At 47.5% G+C, this 19,865-nt stretch overlaps 1 protein-coding gene across 1 annotated transcript in view; it reads left to right on the forward strand.

The window, feature by feature from the left end:
• LOC307088018 (multivesicular body subunit 12B-like) overlaps nt 1-14,166 on the forward strand; it is a gene marked incomplete at both ends in the record, with an annotated part of 31,966 nt that extends 17,800 nt beyond the window's left edge. Inside the window, 3 exons of the mRNA XM_079753766.1 lie at nt 7,260-7,315; nt 7,954-8,013; nt 14,125-14,166. Coding sequence (XP_079609892.1) covers nt 7,260-7,315; nt 7,954-8,013; nt 14,125-14,166 — 158 coding nt within the window. The remainder of the gene's footprint in view (nt 1-7,259; nt 7,316-7,953; nt 8,014-14,124) is intronic.
• Between the last annotated feature and the right edge of the window lie 5,699 nt (nt 14,167-19,865).

The raw sequence follows: 19,865 nt of genomic DNA on the forward strand, positions 1-19,865 counted from the left end.
TCGGAGACAGGGCATCTGGGGCTTCCAGAAGGTGTGTGGAACAGGGGGGCTGGCCCAGAGCAGAGCCCCAGGGTCAGCTGCAGACAGTAGGGGCGTCTTCAGGAAAACAAGGTGCTTGTATCACGTGTGGAGGCCCAAACAGTTTCCTTGTGGTTTTGACTCCTATGTTTATTTCTTGTGGGTCTACCATTGAACTCCACTCTATTGTGCAGTCATTTTCTTTACACAAACCGCACCACCACCACCACCACCCCCACCACCACCACCCCCACCACCACCACCACCACCTCCACCACCACCACCTCCAACCCCTCTGCCACCACCACCACCACCAGCAACTCAAACAACTCCACCAACCCCACAGCCACCTCCACCACTACCACTACCCTCACCCCCACCAGCACCACCACCACCCTCCACAAACAGACACACCCTATGCCCTGAAGTTCAAGGCCCCTCCCCCAGCCCGTACCAGACCGACCACACACGGAGATATGAAGTGCCCTGGACTAATATCACTCGCCTGTTTCATCCGGATAGAAAGAGATGGTTTCCTTATTAGCATAATTAATGACAAATGGTTACACGGCATTGGTAGATTGGTTCTGGGGGATGATGAATTGGTGGATACCCAGGTTAGCGGCTGCCAGGGAGGCCTCTTTGGCTGTCACCCCCCCCCTCCCGTCCTTGCTTCCGCTCTGGCACAGTTCATTATTCACCGTGTGAGGTGCCACTTTACATGGCCCGGTACTGGGTCGCCCCGAGAACTCAATAACAACGGCACCCAGAGGCCTGCTGCTCCTGATGGCCCCCACCCCCCACCGTCCGCAGGCCGGGAGGGGGCTGCAGGTTCAGAGAGCACCGGGCAGCAGGGGGACGGATCCTCCCTCTGCACATATACATCATGTATCCCACACACCCCGGCCCTCCCCTCCGGCCTGTGTGTGTGTGTGTGTGTGTGCGGGGAGGGGGGGAGGGGGGTCACGTGACCCCCAGCTGAGTGTTGCCGAGTGTTTCTTGTTAGGATTTCTGGGGCTCGCCACATCCCTCACATCATTACGCGTTAGTTTGCCCACAGAACCGCTAATTAAGAGGGGATTTGTGTAATTGTGCCTTCTGCTGTGTCCCATCCGGCACATGCAATTTACTGTCAACCCTCTGCCAGCTTTTACACTTGTCCAGAGAGGCGTATACCCCATTTACACGCACATACACACACACACACACTCGCTCAGACGCACACACACACGCACGCACACACTCACACACACACATACACACACACACACGCATACATACACCCTCTAACCGTGCATTTACTAGCAACCACAGCTGGGGATCGGTGGTGGTGCCATGGCAGCGTCTGAGAACACATTGTGCTGCTGATTAAAGTCTTATTGTCCATTTAATTTCACGAGGGCTCGCAGTGGCTGTGTTCAAGAATAGCTCTCCCATTAATGCTAATGCGTGGGCAGTATCGTATGGGCACTTGTGCTGTTTCAACAAAACAAGAAAAATGACTCATGGACTACGCGGACGGTTGTCTTTGGTATACAGTTCACGTGTATACGTTCTTTATTTATATCCAATAGTTTAGCTATTGACAACACTCACATTGGTTATACGTGATTAATTGTCAAGAGTTTAACTTTACGACGGAAACTGATAATTATTTTCAGTATTATTGCATTAGCGCGTAGCATTAGCTAGCCTAGCCTTACTTTGCTGCCATACCGTGTGTGGGGTGTAGGGGGAGAAGGGATAAAGCGCAGGGCTCCTTTAGGTAAGTTGACAGGAGGAGAGTGTGGGGCCAAATCACCGTAGGGGTCGCCGCTTGTGCCCACTCTCAGGATGCAGCGTGGGCCGGGGCCTAACAAGGCCCTATAGGGGCCCTGGCTCTTTTCAAGGGCCAAATGTCATAGACGGAGAAATGAGTGGAATGCTCTCCTCATACTTACAAACCGTAAGAATATATATTTTTATTTTCGTTTTTAATGAGATGCATTTGTTAATGAGCAAACCCAGTAGTTTATTTCAGTCAGAGTGAATGTCAGTTATTTATCTTTAGCAATCCATAAAATAATTAACAAAAAAAATTGGTTAAAATAATAGGGTTTTAATAATGGCATATAATTCAAAGTAGTAGTAGTAGTAGTAGCAGTGCAGTTGTTGTAGTATAATATTGTCAAACAAAAATATTGTCAAAATATTACATGAATTAATTATTAAATATCTTCTGTATGTTTATATATTTTCATAGATATATGTATAGTTGGAATAGAAGTTACAGTACTATTACAATGGTATAAGTCGCAAATGTCCCACCTTCCTAAACATAGCATTGAAACGGTTCTATTTGTGTGTGTATAACTGCAATTCCTGTCTAGCTGTCAAACAAGGATTTTATGAGAGATATGTCTGCAGTCAACACACACAGACGGGGAATTTACTATTATGCAGCAATCAGAAAGCCAAATAATAATGTAATGTAATGGAAATAGATATTCAGAGAGCATTGTATATTTTTCTATTCTGACGTTATACATACTTTTAAATGTGAATTGAATGTGCAGTAAACATTTTAATAAAAAATACTAAGAATTTTAACACACTGAATGAATATTCAAACTTTGCTGTTCCGGGGATCTGGAAGGGGGAGAGGGGAATATAAAAAGATAAAAGGGAAAGAATGGGTTTTACAGAGCCGTAGTCATTAAAGACTCTGGAAATAGAAACTTACTATCATCTGTTCTCATAGCATGGGTCAGGAGCCTGACACCTCCAAAATTCCTCCTGTCAGGGTAGGGGGGCCATTTGTATTCTCTCTCATTAGGCAATTTGACTAATGACCTGCCGTGGCTGCAGAGCTACTGAGGGACCGGCAGCCATGCTCCCTCTCTCTCTCTCCTCGTCTGTTTCTTTCTCTCTCTCTCCCTCTCTCTCTCTCTCTCTCTCTCTCTCTCTCTCTCTCTCTCTCTCTCTCTCTATCTCTCTCTCTTCGTCTCTCATCTGGTTCTCTGTTTCTCTCCCTCTCTTTCTTTCTCTCCCTCTCTTGCCTCTTTCTTTCATCGTCTTTTTCTCTCATTCTCTCTCTCTCCCCTCTGTTTCTCTCTCTCCCTTTTCCTCTCTGTTCCCCCCCCCCCCCCCACACACACACACACTCTCTCACACTCCCTTGCTGAACACACACCCTCCATTGGAATGGCACAGATGGCATGCCCGGGCGACAAAATAAACTACAATATGTCTCTGAGATGCTGTCAGCGCCGGCCACCATTGCTCATGTCAGTGGGGGGCAGGGGGGGGGGGGGGGGGGGGGGGGGGGTGGGGGGGGGCTTAAGGGCTGTGAGTGGGCATAGGGGGGTCCTTCGCCGCCCAGCTCCTCGTTCATCTCCTCGCCATTATCTGTGGAGCTGACAGAGAGCGGTCTGTGGAGCTGACAGAGAGCAGTCTGTGGCTAGAATAGCATTTTCAGGGTCTGCATAAAGAACCTGTCTCCCATCGCAAAGCCTCGGCACCTGGGATGTTTTGGGCAATGTTTTGATTGTTTGCAACAGGAGAGGAAGGAGTTAAGTGTTGGGAAGGTTTCAACATGTTGGTATAGGTGCAACTTTTTGAAGGTCTTATACTTTTTTTTAAATATTAAGAATATATATATATGCATTTATATTATAAAATATTAATTTATATGAATTTATATATGCATATATATAAAAACATTTTATTATACCGGTATAAACCTACATATATATATATATACATATATATATATATATATATATATATATGTGTATGTGTGTACATACATATGTATGTATATGCGTGTGTATTTTATATATATATATATATATATATATATATATATATATATATATATATATATATATATAAAATGTGTGTATGAGGAGTAAGCTGTTTCTATATGCATTGTTACTGCTCATGCGGTGATGAGATTTGTTACAGTGTGTGACTTTCAGGCGCCTGGGACAGACTCACCTGAGTAATCATAGTAGACAGAGATCAATGCAATCCTGCAGAATTAGTGAGGTGTAAAATAAAAGTTCATCAAACATTCCTGAGGTGTTACACTTGAGTTGTGGTTCAGGTAATGCAGGGTTCGCTCGATCAGCCACGCACACCGTTCCATCAGTCAACGTCTCGCACCCGGCGCTGTGTGTGTGTGTGTGTGTGTTTGTGTGTGTGCATGTGTGTGTGTGTGCATGTGTGTGTGTGTGTGTGTGTGTGTGTGTGAGTGTGTGTGTGTCACGCCTGTGTGTCTCTATGTATGTGAGTGTCTTTCATTCTATCCCTCTATATGCTTGCCTCTGAATATGACCGCGTGCATCAGGATCAGCAACGGCTGCACGGACATTGTGCCCACAACAATTGCCCTCAAATTTGTGATGACGGGGACTTCTGTGTACTCGTCTTTGTGAAATTGTTGAACTGTTTCCGTATTTACTTGAATAAAATAGGATATGTATGATAATATATCTCTGTGTGAATGCATGACTATATATATATATATATCTATATATATATATATATATATATATATATATATATATATATATATATATATATATATGCATGCGTGCGGGTGTGGGTGGATGTTTGTGTTTGTGTCTATATATGTATATGCATGTATGTGTGTGTGCATGTGTGTTTGTGCATATGCATGCGTGTGTGTATGTGTATGTGTGTGTGCGGGCGTGTGCGTCAGCCGTGGCGGGGCGATGTATGGCTCTGTGCGTTGCTGCTGGAGTCCTGGGCGACAGTGCATCCAACAATGGAAGCGTGAGGGATTAGTGCTTAGCCCAGCGTGCGAGGGAGCCCTCTCCCGCCCTGCACCAGCCATTCATCTGTGCCCAGGGGCTGGAGATGACAATGCAGTCATTGCTCATCCCACCTGACGGAGCCATTAATAAGGCAATGATCCGCACGGCGCCCGTGCTGACGCCGTTCTTTACATCCCCATCACTCAAGCCACGGGGTCCTCCTTACTTAACGCCGGCATCATCACCTCGCCGCGGCCATCACCATCGCCGCTGCAGCCGCCGCCATCATCATCATCATCATCATCATCATCATCATCATCATCATCATCATCATCGCAGAAGTCATCCCGCCAAATTCCTACCAGATGTTTCCTGAGCGTTCCCCGCACGACGACTGAATGGGTACCCACGGCCCCGTGCTCAAACACACACTCATGATTCAGGGGCCGGGAGCCGGGCTATTTGAGCGGGCCGAACATGCCTCATGCTGGGATCCTCTGCCCAGATGATTGGATTCGCGTTATCGTTGCCCTTTGCTGCCATTTTTCCCCGGCTGGTGATATCTAGTGGTATCCGCTGCTGAGCGAGCGGAGGTGTCGTCCGACCTCATCATTTGTCTGCATGTGAGATGGCCTTTCCTAGTATGGATGGTGCAGGAATACCAACCAAGGGCTGATTTTTAAATGTAATCCTTGAACAATGAATAAACCTGCTGGCCTTCGGGCCGCGTACATCCGTCTGGCTTTGCCCCGCAGATCCATCAGCGACCACAATCTCTGGTATCCCATCGCTGCCTATTGATTCAAGTGTTGTTGCCGCGGTGGAGCCTCCCATCCGGCCGCTGCCTAGCCTTAGCGCCACTCCCGGGCCAAGTGGTAGCATGAGCTCATTTACTTGTGTTCGGCGGCGGCTAAACAAGTCTTCATGTCCACCCAATCCCCCTGAACCCCTGGCCCCAGATTGCCTCATGGAGGACGTTACTAAATAACGCGGCGTTGGGCCCGGCGTTGGAGCCCAGGCGTGGAACGGACCAATGGAACGGCAGAGCTAGGGCTAAGCCCCCGGTCCGAGCAATGCTCTTAATGCCACAGATTTATCGACAGAATACGACAATTAAGACTAAAGGAATAGTGCTGGCATCTCGGACGAAATGGGGGGTGTGGGGGGAAGGAATTTCCCGTCGACTGGATGGAGAACGCGGCGCTTTGATTACAAGGATCACATTGTAGTGCCCGCACTTGCGTGTGTGTGGAGGGCTGCCATTCCATGCCGTCCCCGCGAAAGGAAAGCAAATCACATAGGTGTCAAGATGAATGATACGTGAAACACAATTTCTGAGATTTAAATACAGCGGGGCGAAAGTGGAAAAGAAGTGTCCTTTCCAAAAAAACGATGACTCACAAACCACTCTGGCTTTCATTTACGAGCTCCGTCTTCCTTGCCAGCACGGCGGCGGCGGCGGCGGCGGCAGGCTACAGCGAGGCTGTAGGTAAACGAGCGCCATTTGGAGGCTCGCTCTCGGGGGGATTGTGAGCAGGGTTTCTTTCTCGGCTCTGCCGGGGCAAGTGTTTTCCTTTTTTTCCTCCCCACTGTTTGGAGTTTAGTAATGAAGCCGAGCAGCCTCAGATTCCGCCTTCATTCTGTCACCCGGCGGCTTTGTGTATCTTGTCACCATGTGTTAATTTGGGCCCTGATGTATTTTATAAACAAAGGACTGCTCCTTAGCCTGACAGTCGTGACACCTTGATTCCAGTGCAGGATGTGAGCAGTACGGGGTTACACCATTAATAATCAACTGGCAGCCATCGCGCCATTTTAACTACGATCATTATGATAAAGGGCATACACTTAATTACAGGCCTGCTTAATTATAGCTCTGTTGAAGCTCGTTTGTTTGGTCAAATGCTAATTATACCACCATGCTCTTGGCAAGTCCTCATTTCAGTCCACTTTCTTTTTTTTTTGCCGACTGAACAGGGGCTTATTTTCATGCAAATTTGATATCCGGTGAATGTTCTCCACGCGCTCTCTCTCTCTCTCTCTCTCTCTCGGCGTGGTGTTTTATTCCGTGCGGGAGTGTCTTTGTTTTTGGAGGTGAACGTCTCGGAGACGAGGCAGATCCGGAATAATAAAGAGTAATGAAAGTGGAGGCGTTGGATGGGGAGGGTTGGACAGAGGGGAGAAGATGGGTGGGGAGGGCTTCCACGCAGACCAGAATAAAAAGCTTTCATCTTTTTTTTAATTCCGAGAGGGAAGGAGGGGATGGCTCTGAAAAGGTGTGTGTGTGTGTGTGTGTACGTATGTGTGTATTTGTGTGTGTTTGTTTGTGTAGGCATGCAGTGGTACTGTAGGATGTTAATAGCTGTGCTGTTTGACTCCTGAATGATACGTTTATTTGAAACACTTAGGGATAAGAAGAGGGTGTATTCTCTGATGGGGAAATAACATGTCAAAACCGTCTCTGTGCCCCCCCTGTTACAGCCATGGACGGTGTGCCCTTTACAATCTCCGAGAGATTTAATGACGCCCCCAAAGAGGTAAGCCAAAATGAGATATCCTTCTATTATATCAGGCTCTTTGTTTAACATATGATTAGATTACATGTGATAGCCTCTCATACGGCACAAATGAATGTGCCATTCAGCCTTCAGTCCATGATCCCTGCAGAACCCCCTGATGATGACACCTACAGCCCTAATTAACCACACAGACTATAGTCTTCTCTGGTCTATCAGTACGGCCATTACTTCTCCCTCAGTCCCCACGGCCCATTCCTCCAGCCCCGGCCCCATCCCGACGCCTCTCCTCTCCCCCGTCTCCCCCGTCTCTCCCCCGTCTCCTCGCCTCTCCCCTGCCCTCCACTCCAGTCGCTGCAGACTGAGTGATGAATTCAAGCAGTCAGGCAGCACTGGCTGAATGCAGTCCATTTGGCTGGCTTGCGGCGGTTGTCACTAGTACTGTCCCCCCATCCACCCTCACGCCCAGTGTGTATTGACACAGAGGGGGAGAAAGAGAGGATTAAAGATTTTAGGCATGCTTACTTAGCCATGAGCCTGACCGCCATGTTCCTTGTTTACCTCTCTCTCCTCCCCTCTCTTTCTCTTTGTGTCCCTCTCCCTCTCCCTGTCTCTTTGTGTTTCTCTCTCTCTCTCGCTCGCTCTGCTTTTTATTTCAGACGCAGCGAGTCAGTTTAATGGGCATTACGATCAAGTCCCTGGCAGAAGTGGAGGAGGAAGTGAGTAGGGTCTGCAACGCTCGAGTGCCGCTGACGCCAGTGGCCCAGAATGCAAAGCAAATGGTCTGGGGGTTGTAATTAAGTGTGTGTGGGACGGCGAGGCCCCCGTTGGCTCTACTAAGCCCCCAAGATTGAATAAGAAGCAGGTTCCAGCCTCGGAAGCCGCTTCATCTGCCCATCCAGAACACTCTGGGTTTATACCCTAACTAATTCCCAGCACAGCTCAATCCAGCGGGTCGAAAAGTTTACATTTTTCTCTTGTTTAATTGTTATTTGGCTTTATTTAATCATAGTTTGGGGGTAATTCCCTATTGGAGTCAATGTCAACATGTAGTCTTAGCCCGTTAAACTTTAGCTGTTTTTCAGAAGAGCCTGGTAGTCATCAGAGCCCTGAGATTATGCAGAGGTGCGCGTGTCAAAAGAAAAGCACAGGCAGTGCTTCTCCAGATGAGAGGCTGAGCCAGCAGCCATTTTGAAATATTCTAAATGATGTAAAAGGTCTTTCAGTGACTAGAGCGTATGCTTGCGTGAATGTGAGCAAGTGAGTGTGGAATAAGTGCTTGTTTTCTAATATGCTCACGTCCCTTTTGTTTGTGCCTACTTTTCTGCACAGAAAAGTGAAGGTGTGTGCGCTTGTGTGTGCATGTGTGTGCATGTTCGTGTTTATTTGCATTAAAGAGAGTGACACCATCGCCAGCAGCAGTAGCACCACCACCACCACCAGCACCACCATCATCCCCTCCTCTCTCTCATTAGCACAGTATCCCGGTATCAGAACAGCCAGCGAGTGACAGAGCAGTGTAAAAGAACAGGTGCTGTTTGGTTTGAGATGTGTTACAGAGTAAACAGTCCCCCGTCAAACCGCGTGTCTGTTCTGCACTCTGCCTCTGTCTTCTGTCACGCATTATCCAAATCACACCCAGGCGCCATCTTGTCATTTGGTCATCCGAACGAAGCTCATTGTCAGCTCAGGTATTAATGGTGTGTGTGTGTGTGTGTGTGTGTGTGTGTGTGTGTGTGTGTTGTGTGTGTGTGTGTGTGTGTGTGTGTGTGTGTGTGTGTGTGTGTGCGTGTGTGTCTGTGTGTTTGTGTGTGCGTGCGTGTGCGTGCGTGTGCGTGCGTGTGCGTGCGTGTGTGCGTGTGTGTGTGTGTGCATGTGTGTGCGTGCGTGCACGCATGCGCATGCGTGTGTGTGTGTGTGTGTGAGTATACTGTATGTCCATAAAAAAGTTGTGTGTTGTGTTTGAGCCAGTCTGGCAGCTCATCCTATATGATCTATCCTCCTTTTCTCTTCCTTCCTTTCTTTTCTTTTTCTTTCCTTTCTCCTCTCTGCCAGCTCTCCCCACCTCCTTTCCTCTTCCCTTTCCTCTATCCTCATCAAACCTCTGCTCCATTATACCTGCTCCTCAACTCTTTTCTTCTCTCCTCCTTATTCTCTTATATACTCTCTCTCTCCTCCTCCCTCTACCCCTCTCCTCCTCCCTCTACCCCTCTCCTCCTCTCTCTACCCCTCTCCTCCTCTCTCTACTCCTTTCCTCATCTCTTTCTACCCCTCTCCTCCTCTCTCTACCCCTCTCCTCCTCTCTCTTCCCCTCTCCTCCTCTCTCTCTACCCCTCTCCTCCTCTCTCTACCCTTCTCCTTCTCTCTCTACCCCTTTCCTCATCTCTCTACCCCTCTCCTCCTCTCTCTACCCTTCTTCTCCTCCCTCTACCACTCTCCTCCTCCCCCTACCCTCTCCTCCTCTCTCTGTCCCTCTCCTCTCTCTTTTCTTCTCCTCCTCTCTCTCCTGTCCTCCTCTCTCTAACCCTCTCCTCTTTCTAAACCTCTCCCCCCTTCTCTACCCCTCTCCTCCTCTCCCTACCCCTCTTCTCCTCTCTCTTTCCCTCCTCCTCTCTCTACCATTTACTCCTATATCTACCCCTCCTCCTCTCTCTACCCCTCCTTTCTCCCTACCCCTCTCCTCCTCTCCCTACCCCTCTCCTCCTCTGTATACCCCTCTCCTCCTCTCCCTACCCCTCTCCTTCTCTGTCTACCCCGTTCTTATCTCTACTTCCTGCCACCCCCTCTCCTCTCCGCCTCCCCCCCCCTTTCTCCCCAATACCAGCCTGCCTCTCTCCCCCGCCTTTCCCCCTTCCTCCTCGCTCCTCTTCTCCTCCCTGCCTCTCTTCCCCTTTCCACCTCCTCTCTCCTCCTTCCCCGCCTCTCCTTCCAACCCTCTCTTCTCCTCCTCCCCCCCTCCCCCACCCTCTCCTCCTCCTCCCCCCCTCCCCCACCCTCTCCTCCTCCCCCCCTCCCCCAACCGCTCCTCCTGCTCTGGGAGTCTGTGATTAGCAGCAGGACACATGGCGGGCTGAGCTGAGCCGAGCTGAGCGGGAGAAGGGAAGGGAAGTAAGAGGGAAGGGCGCGAGGAATCATTAATTACCGCCGCGCTGGAGCTGATGAAGTAAATGTGAGATAGTGTAACACACAGGATTTACTGAAGTGGACGACAGCACAAGATTAATGGCGGGGCCAGGCTGATTGGGATGAAGTCACCGCATAGCTTGATAATTAGTTTCCAAGTGGAAACATCCCTCACCATTGTGTTATTGTGTGTGTGTATGTGTGTGTGTTTCTATATATATATATATATATATATATATATATATATATATATATATATATATATGATATCTTATTATTTATATTATTAATAGTAATATTCAATTATATTTGAACAATGGCCAACAGTCATGTTTTTTTATTAAGAGATGTGATGTTCATGCGCTTAAATAGTTTTGAGAGCAAATTGTAAGAATAGAAAACTGAGGTTATTTTATTTTCCATTTTTTTGTGTATTTTATTTTTGTGGTCCCTGTTGCCTTATTTCACTTTCACTTGCATAGTCAAATATAGCCTTATCTCACTGTCACACACATTTTTTAATATAGCTTTACTGCAATGGGATTGGGGGTTATTTTTGTAGCCAAAGGAAAAGTTTGAGGAAAAAGACCAGTTCTTACTTCTGCCAGGTGCACAACCATCTGTCCCTTGGTTAAATGTCCAGAAGAGGTCACTGTTGGCCTTTTATTTTTTCTCCTCATGAAAGAAACATAATGGCACTATTGGCATATGAATGTGCAAAGCTTCTAATTCTATTAAATCCACCAAAGAGAGTGGCACTCGCTTGCATTGCACACATTCACATGTAATTGAGGAGCAGTGTTGTAACCACAGACATAGTTGTAGATAAGACCATTTGCTAACAGGCATCATTTAAGCCGTGTCTCAGAAGATGTTGGTTCCAGCAATTAGGCATTCTTTTCATTTCCCAAATGACTCGCAAAACTTGCGGATATTATAATTGCTTTTAGCCACGCATATCTAATTTGTGTCTTTTTAAGTGTTAATTAGTAAGCGATTTAAAGTGACATCTTTATGTAGTTTGCTCTGCTGAAAAATCTTGTTGGCGGCTGGCTAACGATTTTCCGGGGAGGGTACGCAGGAGAGTGGGCTGGTGGGGATGTGACTGTGTATGCGCACATGACAAGATTTTTATTAGCACCTATGTGTGATGGGTTTGAAAAGTTGGTGCAGAGTTATCCGTGTGTGTTTGCGTGTGTGTGCATATTTCCACATGGGTCCAACTTGTGTGTGTGTGTCTGTGTGTGTGTGTGTGTGTGTGTGTGTGTGTGTGTGTGTTTGTGTGTGTGTTGATGATTGTGTGTGCCCATATGTGTGTGTGTGTGTGTGTGTGTGTTTGTTGTTGGCATGCAGGTATTCCCATGTGACCGTACAGGGAGGACAGTGCGACGTGTGCGTGCGTGCGTGTGTGTGTGTGTGTGTGTGTGTGTGTGTGCGTGTGTGTGTGTGTGTGTGTGTGTGTGTGCATTAGAGAGAGGTGTGAGAGAGAGGGGGAGAGAGGGAGAGAGAGGGAGAGAGCTCCAAATAGAGGTGGAATTAATGAAGACAACATGTCACATATTTTTGGCAGTGGAGCAGGGACAGGAAATGAAGGTCTGCCCGTCTAGGTGACTGCCGCCCATGTTCCAGAGTGTCACTGTCCTGTCAGCCCGTGTGTAAAAGTGGCAGACATTGATACATGCTCTCCCTGATAACACCCCACTCCCCCATCCATCATACCCCCCTTGCACGCACGCACACACATACACACACACACACACACACACACACACCTACACACACACACACACATACACCCACACATACACACACATCTACACTCATGCACGTGTGCATACGCATGCATACACACATGTGGTTATTTATTTACAGAGCCAGATGTTAAGACTGGGTTTTAGGATTGTCGAGTAGTGGGGGACGTGTGTGTGTGTGTGTGTGTGTGTGTGTGTGTGTGTGTGTGTGTGTGTGGGGGGGGGGGGGGGGGGGGGGGTATTTTCACAACTAACTGGTGTGTGATGTGTGTCAGGCATGTGCTACACTGAGGATTTTCCTCCTATCTCAAGGAGATGAAAATGAGCGTTAGACTCGTTTTCTTGGAAAGAGCAGACCTCCAGCCTCTATTGTTTGGTGGCTGAATCTGATGAGGCCATGTGTTGGGAAACTTACATCAGCGATCATGCAGCATCACCTAGTGGCTTGGCTGCGGTAATGCACAAGATGTATTCCTTGTTTTGCTGGGAACCATAAATCAGTTTGAACTATCGGTTTGTTTTCTTGGTTAGTATTCCTTGGTTAGTATTCCACATTTGTCCACTTTTTTTTATCCGAACTTTGTCTGTTTTATCATTCATTTTATTCACAGTTCACAGAGGGGTTGGTAAGTTGGTCCGTAGCTTAGATTTTATTCTTGTCTTTTTATTTGTTGTTTTGCTGTTTAGAAATTCTGCCTTTAAAGTGGAACAAATGACAAGCACTTGAATACAAGATGTTGTAAAAACAGATAATTGTAGGTCTATAGCTATGTAGAGATTCTGTAAAAGCAACCTTTATTATTCAGCATATACTTATATTGAAATAAGTTATTTAGTAAATGCATGGTTATATTGAATCATCTTTAAGGGATATCTGATACCTATTTCACTACTTCAATTTATATTTAAATTACTGTCAATATTGCCAAGTCATAACATGTAAGGGATGATCACCGAGAGGCAGGGCAATAAACAGTTTGATATGCCCGCCTTGTGGACGGCTAACCTTCCACGAGTCGGTAATTACACTGGTAATTAAGGCCTTAGTAATTACCAAGGCCTTACTTGTCATACAAATTTCAACAAATACAATAGTATAATATACAATATAAATATAAAAACAATCACAGCAATATTTTCTCTATATCATACATTAACAACTAAATACTAAATAGCTGCTTACTGCTGCTTTTTTAAACATAGGCAAATACATTACTTTGTTAATCTTGTAGACAATTATCCTTTCCACAAGGGGGCAGTGTTTGTTCTCATTTGTACACTGGCCGTTCCACTGGGGGACCTAGTCAAAACAACATGTCCCTGCCTCACAATGCTAATGTCCGTTTGCTTTGGGTTCATATTTAGACTTGCATTATCTGCCTTAAAATGACATGGTTTCTATAAACACCACAGTAGGCTTTATTTCAATATCCCTACCTATTGACAAACACCTAATCCAGGGGCGTAGGAATGAGTTTAACATTGGGGGGGACACACACCGGAAACCTGACAGATCCGTTAATGGTTTGAAATACAGAAAAATGTCATAAATTAACTACACTGAAAAAATTCACAAATATATTTAATTCTACTAAAAAGATACATTTGTAAATGTAAAGGAAAACACATTTTGAATGGCAGTAATGAACTGATAAATATCAAATCAATTCTTTAATTGCACGCTCAATCATCCAGTTTTTTAGAATAAGAAGCGGTGACAAGACACTCTGTTGCACTTTCAAAATAAAATAAAATATTTTTCTCCCGCCGGTATAATTTTTAGGTGGGACAAATGCGCCTGTCTCCAATATTGGAGGGGACACGTCCCCTCCGTCCCCCCCGGTTCCTACGCCCTTCACCTAATCCATCTGATCTACGTTGTTTTTGTTTTTAACTTTTGAGAAAATACTGCCGTATTGTCATAGGCTACAATCCTGTGTTTGGTTATCTCCCCAGTTTCAATACAACTTCAGCACAGAGAGAAGCATTGCCCTTTGACCTTCCCTTAAAGCAACTCATCAGAAAGGAGCCGCGGTGTCATCAAGGCTGTGATGCAACAGAACGTCTCCTTAACATATTTTAAAGGTCAAAATAATTGTGACCCCAATAAATCCTGGTTAGCTGGATAGCTTAATGATTATTTATTGTAAATTTTGAACCATCACAATTTAACATGAAGCATCGAATGTTTGTAAATGTAACAATTTCAGTATTTTAATTTTTTAAATTGTTTTTATCAAATTAGAATAGCCAACATTTAACAAGGAACCATATTTTTTTATCGTATGTTTAGTTTTCAACCATGGAAATTGTTGATCCTTGAAAATAAACGATGAAAATATTTACTAATTAATCATGAAATAAAATGTTTCATCAACCTTTATAGTAGTTGTTTTTAAGTGAGTGTGGCCCCCATCACTTCTCTGAGTCCTCCACGATGGCTCTGCTCTGGCTCAGGCTCGATCCCTGCTGCTCATCTGAGGAACGGGAACACGCTGTCACAGATTAGCAGTGAGCAAAACAAGAGGGAATACAAGTCCCCAGCCTGGGCTCAGTGACGGCAACACCGCTCGTGTTCCGGTGAACAGCGTCTCTTCATCACAAAACCCCTCATGGGCGGCGAGCGGATCACAGAACCTGGAACGTAGAAACCTAGGGGCCCCTCGGAGCCACGCCCACGCAGCCACGCTAAGACGTAGGGGTCTACTGGTCTTAACTCATAGGAACGAGAGCCTTTAAACTTTAAACGTGTCTAATGCAGTATGTAGAAGATACTGTCAAACCCAATCTAGGCATAGATGATGCATGTGTATGGGTGCATTGATTCCTGGTGGAAGTTAGTGAGGATTGTTTTTTATGTTCAAAGGTTATGTTCAAGATAAGAAAAAGAGGGGTCTTAAGCTAAACATCAACCAAAACCTGCAGCATTACATTTGTTTTGCTTTGTTTTGCAAAACTTGCAACTTGAAAACACAAATACAAAAAGATGCAGTTCAAAACATACAAATAACCCTTTACCCTTTATAAAACAAAAAACACATCCATATTAAGGTATAGCGTTACCTCCACTCCTGTGTGTGTGTGTGTGTGTGTATGTTTATATATATATATATATATATATATATGTATATATATATATATTCATGTATATATATATATATATATATATCTTTCTGTTAATTTCGTTCAGTGGATTTCACGAGCCATTCCCCACATCCATCGTACACACAGATGTGTAACGAAGTGTGCGGCAGAAGCCGCTGCCGTGGGACATATCGTCACGCTGAGCCTTCTGTTCTGCTGCTGGAATCAGAGCGACGGTCTGAGCAGTCCTCCGGTGAAGGATCCCCTTTCTCTCTCTCTCTCTCTCTCTCTCTCTCTCTCTCTCTCTCTCTCTCTCTCCTGCACGCTCAGTCCCCTGCATGTCACCGGAGTGGAGCCCCGTGAGCTCAACTCGTCTGACAGCCCTCGCTCCTGCGTGCGTAAAGATCCCACGCTGCCAAATCCACTCCGGTCTACACACAAGGAAGAAGAGGGCTGTATGAGAGCAGGGATTAACATAAAACAACATACATGTGAACAGAGTGATCACATTTATCACAACTCTGTATGAACTGAAGTATCGAATGGAAATATCCAAACGCAGTCGTCCAACATCAAGAAACGTAGGCTACGTGTTCATTTGACATATTATATTTGATCAATATCGATATAAATGTAAAATTGCACAATGTAATCGTAGGCCTACATCATGATGCAATGCATTGCGCTTCAAATGGATACCATCATATAAAGACTGCTTCAGATCCTTTTTGTTTGTTTTTAAATTATATTTATATGAAAACGGACTCATATTATTATGCTTCTCAAAACGTTATAGCATTATAATCAAGGTCACGTGTGTCTTTGTAGGAGTCTTTCAATGCGTTAGCTGATAGCAGTATCTGCAAAGACCAGGTCCTACTGTATGTATGAAGTATTTTGACCCCAAAGAGGAGGTCGACGTCCCTGCTTCTGCTCAGAGCCCTTCCTCCACTCCCTTTAGTGAGGTCAGAGCCTGGCCCAGAGCCTTGTCTCTAGGCCAGAGTTCAGGAAGCTGCTGGCCAGAGGGCCTCCAGATGGGCTTGGAGGAACGCAGCGTTCAGAACCTCCAGTCCCACATGTGTCCCCTCGTCCCCCGCCTCCCGTCACAAAGCCGTCCCACGTGCTTCCGCTCTGCTTCTGCTGCGGACACGACGCCGCGAATCACGCAGATCCTCACTAACCGCCTTCTCTGACAAAAAATGGTGCAGACCTCTGTGTTCCCCCTGACCCCGGGTTTGAGAGGACCAGACGTGCGCACACACACATGTGGGCTCAGCGGAGCGGGACGGTGGCGGGCTTGACGCGCGTTACAGCGCTGCAACATGTGGTGGATCTGTTTCCAGGTATTCATCTCTCAAACTCCCTCTCCATCTACCACGCGACAAGCCCAATTCATATTCCTCAGTCCCCCCCTGCCCCGTCATCTCCCTCCCCCGTCATCCCTCCCCCACGCCCCTCACCCCGCCCCCTGATCATCTCCCTCCTCCGCTCCTCTCCGAGCATGGAGGCGTCCCCCGCCCGGCCCGCGAGAACCCCACCTTCACGGAGACCGCGTGGAACATCAAAGCTCCGCCCTCCTCCCGGCCAGATGTCCCGCCGGTCATTTTTAAACTCACACCCCTCGCACCGTGACACCGGAGCGGTGCACGAGCGGGCGGGCGGGCGGACGGACGGACGGACGGGGGGGCCCGCACTGGAAATTGGAAAAGGAAGCCTGTATTTATGAGGTGGTTTGAGGCGCTGTGTTAAGACAAGCTTAGCCTGCCACTCTCCCCCTGACAGCCCTGCTTCCCCTGAGCTGGGGGGGGGGGGGGCGGGCGGCCGGAGAGAGAGCAAGATGGAGAGGTGGGGGGGTGGGAGGGGATGAGGTGAAGGAGTGAAGGCAGGAGGCCTGTCAGAGCCAGGGTGCTGAGAGACCCCCGCCCCCCCCCACCCACTGTAGCATCACCCTGAGGATGTGAGACGCACACCGCATCCCGCGTGATGGAGCACAGCGGCAGGGGAACGGGGGGCGGGGGGAGCTGTTTGACATTCAAAATCAATCTGCCGCTGTGACACATACACGCAGACACACACACAGACACACACACGTACACACACTCCTCTACTTTTGGTACAACAGGGCTGGATGAGAGATGCGTACGTCCCCTGGCATACTCCTCTACAGATGTAGCCGGAACGATTTATTTCTTCTCCCTGTGCTGAGACAAGAGTCAACAGAAGTCCCAGCTCACGGTTCAGCGCCCCCCCCCCCCCCCACCCACCCACCCAGCCCCCCAAGCGCCTGTCTCCCGGTCCCGGGCTGATGTCATGAGGCGGTGAGTGGTCCTAGGGAGAGGACTGAGAGGGGCTCCCAAGCGCCGCGGTTGCTGCTACTTCCAGGATCCCTGGCTGCACTGCACTCCAGCAGCACATCGGAGCCGTCCGGCCCTACCTCAGCCCGGGGTCGGGTGAGTGATGTGTTCCTCCCCCACACCGTTCAGTCCTCCCCTCTTCCTCTCTCCCTCCCTGCCTCCCACTCCCCGCTGCCCATGTGAGTCAAATTATTGTAATTGAGCAGGGATGGTGTGGGGTGTGAGCTGATCTCTCCCTCTCCCTCCATCCCTCTCTCTTTTGACCCAATCACTCTTTCTCCCCCTCGCTCTCTGTCCTTCGTTTCTTTCACAATCCATCCTTTCCTCCCTGTTCTTTTTCCTCGTTCTTTCCTGTTTTTCATTTTTTACACCCTCTTTCTGCTTATTTCTCTCTTCTGCTGTTTGTTACTCCCTCTTATTTTCCTCCCTTGAGTTGACCACTGGAATCCCCCAATCTCCCTTTCTCCTCCCCTCTCCTTTCTTCTATTTATTTTCTCCTCCCTCCCTCACTCCCTCCCTCCCTCCCTCCCTCACAAGAAAGTACAACATAAAGTGGCCCTAACACAGAGATCAATTAACTCCTTTCAAGTGAGATCAAAGGCCCGATACACCGTGCAGGTCTCTCCTCAACCTGCGCAACAATTAACCCTCTGCCCGGACAGCAGCCAGATCGGGAGGATCAAGGGAGTCCTTGTGGTCCCCTACGTGTGAGCGGCCTTAACGAGGCTGACGGGCCCCCATGATGTACACTGCCTTCTGATGGAGCCAAGCGGGCCCCCGCCAATATAAAAGCCAGACTTTTGTTTTTGTTGTTGAGACTTTCCTGTTTTGGTGTTCATGTTAGCAGAAAGAAAGAACACAAGATACAGAGTAGATGATGAGGAATTAGCGTTATTATTTAGTTACATTTTGTGGTGGACTGAATTCATTTTACATCTCATTGATGAGCAGGGTAAAGATGGCTTTAGTGAGACTTTGAAAAAAGTGGGGTTCGAACAGACAACCTTCTTGCTTTGAGTGAAACTCCCTGACCACTATAGAATCTGGTCGATCCTTTCATTAAAAACGTGTTTATTCATCTCGTGTTCAACTCACCAGGACAACAAATCAAACATCTAGCGTGGGGAGAAAGGTGTCTCTCTGTTCTCACACTCACCGTCAGCTGTTCTGACGGACAGCCAGCTGCACGGTGTGCACCGGACGAGCGATGGCGTCGGAGACGAGGGCAGCGGCCCACTGATTGGACACCAGGGCGGCCTTGGGGTCGGGCGGGGGGGGAGCGTCCGTCCACAGACAGGTGCGCTGACCCCGTCCACCTTAGGAGGTGCCACATGCATTTTATTGGACATTTATGAGAGGGCCGGCCCTTAGTTTTTTTTTTTAACCAACCACCTGGATGCCATAAAGGCCGGGCAGGATCTCGCTCTCTCTGGCCGCTCCGAGGATTTCCCAGCAGCTCCTGTGGGACCGCTGGCTAGTTAAGATGTTTATTAAGCTGAAAGTGGTCCTGTGGGAAAACAAGGCACTTCTAAGAGAGACTTGGGCCAGCGGTTTTCTTGTTAGCTCCAGCACTCCCCTGGGGAATGGTGGGTTTCTTTTTTTTTCAATCCTCTGGGGGGAGGACGGGGTCAGTTCAGAGGTCCAGGAGGATTTGGCCCGACTGGTAACGATAGGCACATGAACCCAGGGAGGGCGGTGTCTACGAGGGAACACGGAGGTCAGCGCGGAGCCGTTGAGAGCCAGACTCCCCCAATGAGCCGCTGCAGACGACAGACAGTCACAACATTCGATTGTGTGTCTTGTTTAAAGTATCAAGTTACGATGTTCACACGTACGGGCTGTTGTTGGGAGCGCAACGGAGAAGCCGATCTGTGAAACAGATTGGTCAAGAGTCCCTTGATCTCTCTTGTAATGAATTGCATTTATATAATGGAATTTATATGTTGGTTTGTTTGCGTGAGAAATTTTCCCATAAACAAAACACTGGAGTTTAGTGTAGCATTTGTCATCAAAATCACATAATTTTAATATATTGAACCAAACCAAAAAAAAAGGTTTGACATAAGCTAATGGTTGTCTGTGACCCCTGGGCTGTTTATTTAAACTCTGCGTATGACCTTGCTAAGCATCACCGTACCCCACAGTTCAAAGCCCCGGTCTCTAGCCACGAGCACTCCTCTATTAACTCCTTTCCACCCATTAGTTCATGCTACACTTTTTAAAATAAAATAATTGCCCCACTGTCGTGTCAGGGGTGAC

This window comes from Pollachius pollachius, assembly GCF_949987615.1.
Source record: "Pollachius pollachius genome assembly, chromosome: 1".
NCBI lineage: Eukaryota > Metazoa > Chordata > Actinopteri > Gadiformes > Gadidae > Pollachius > Pollachius pollachius.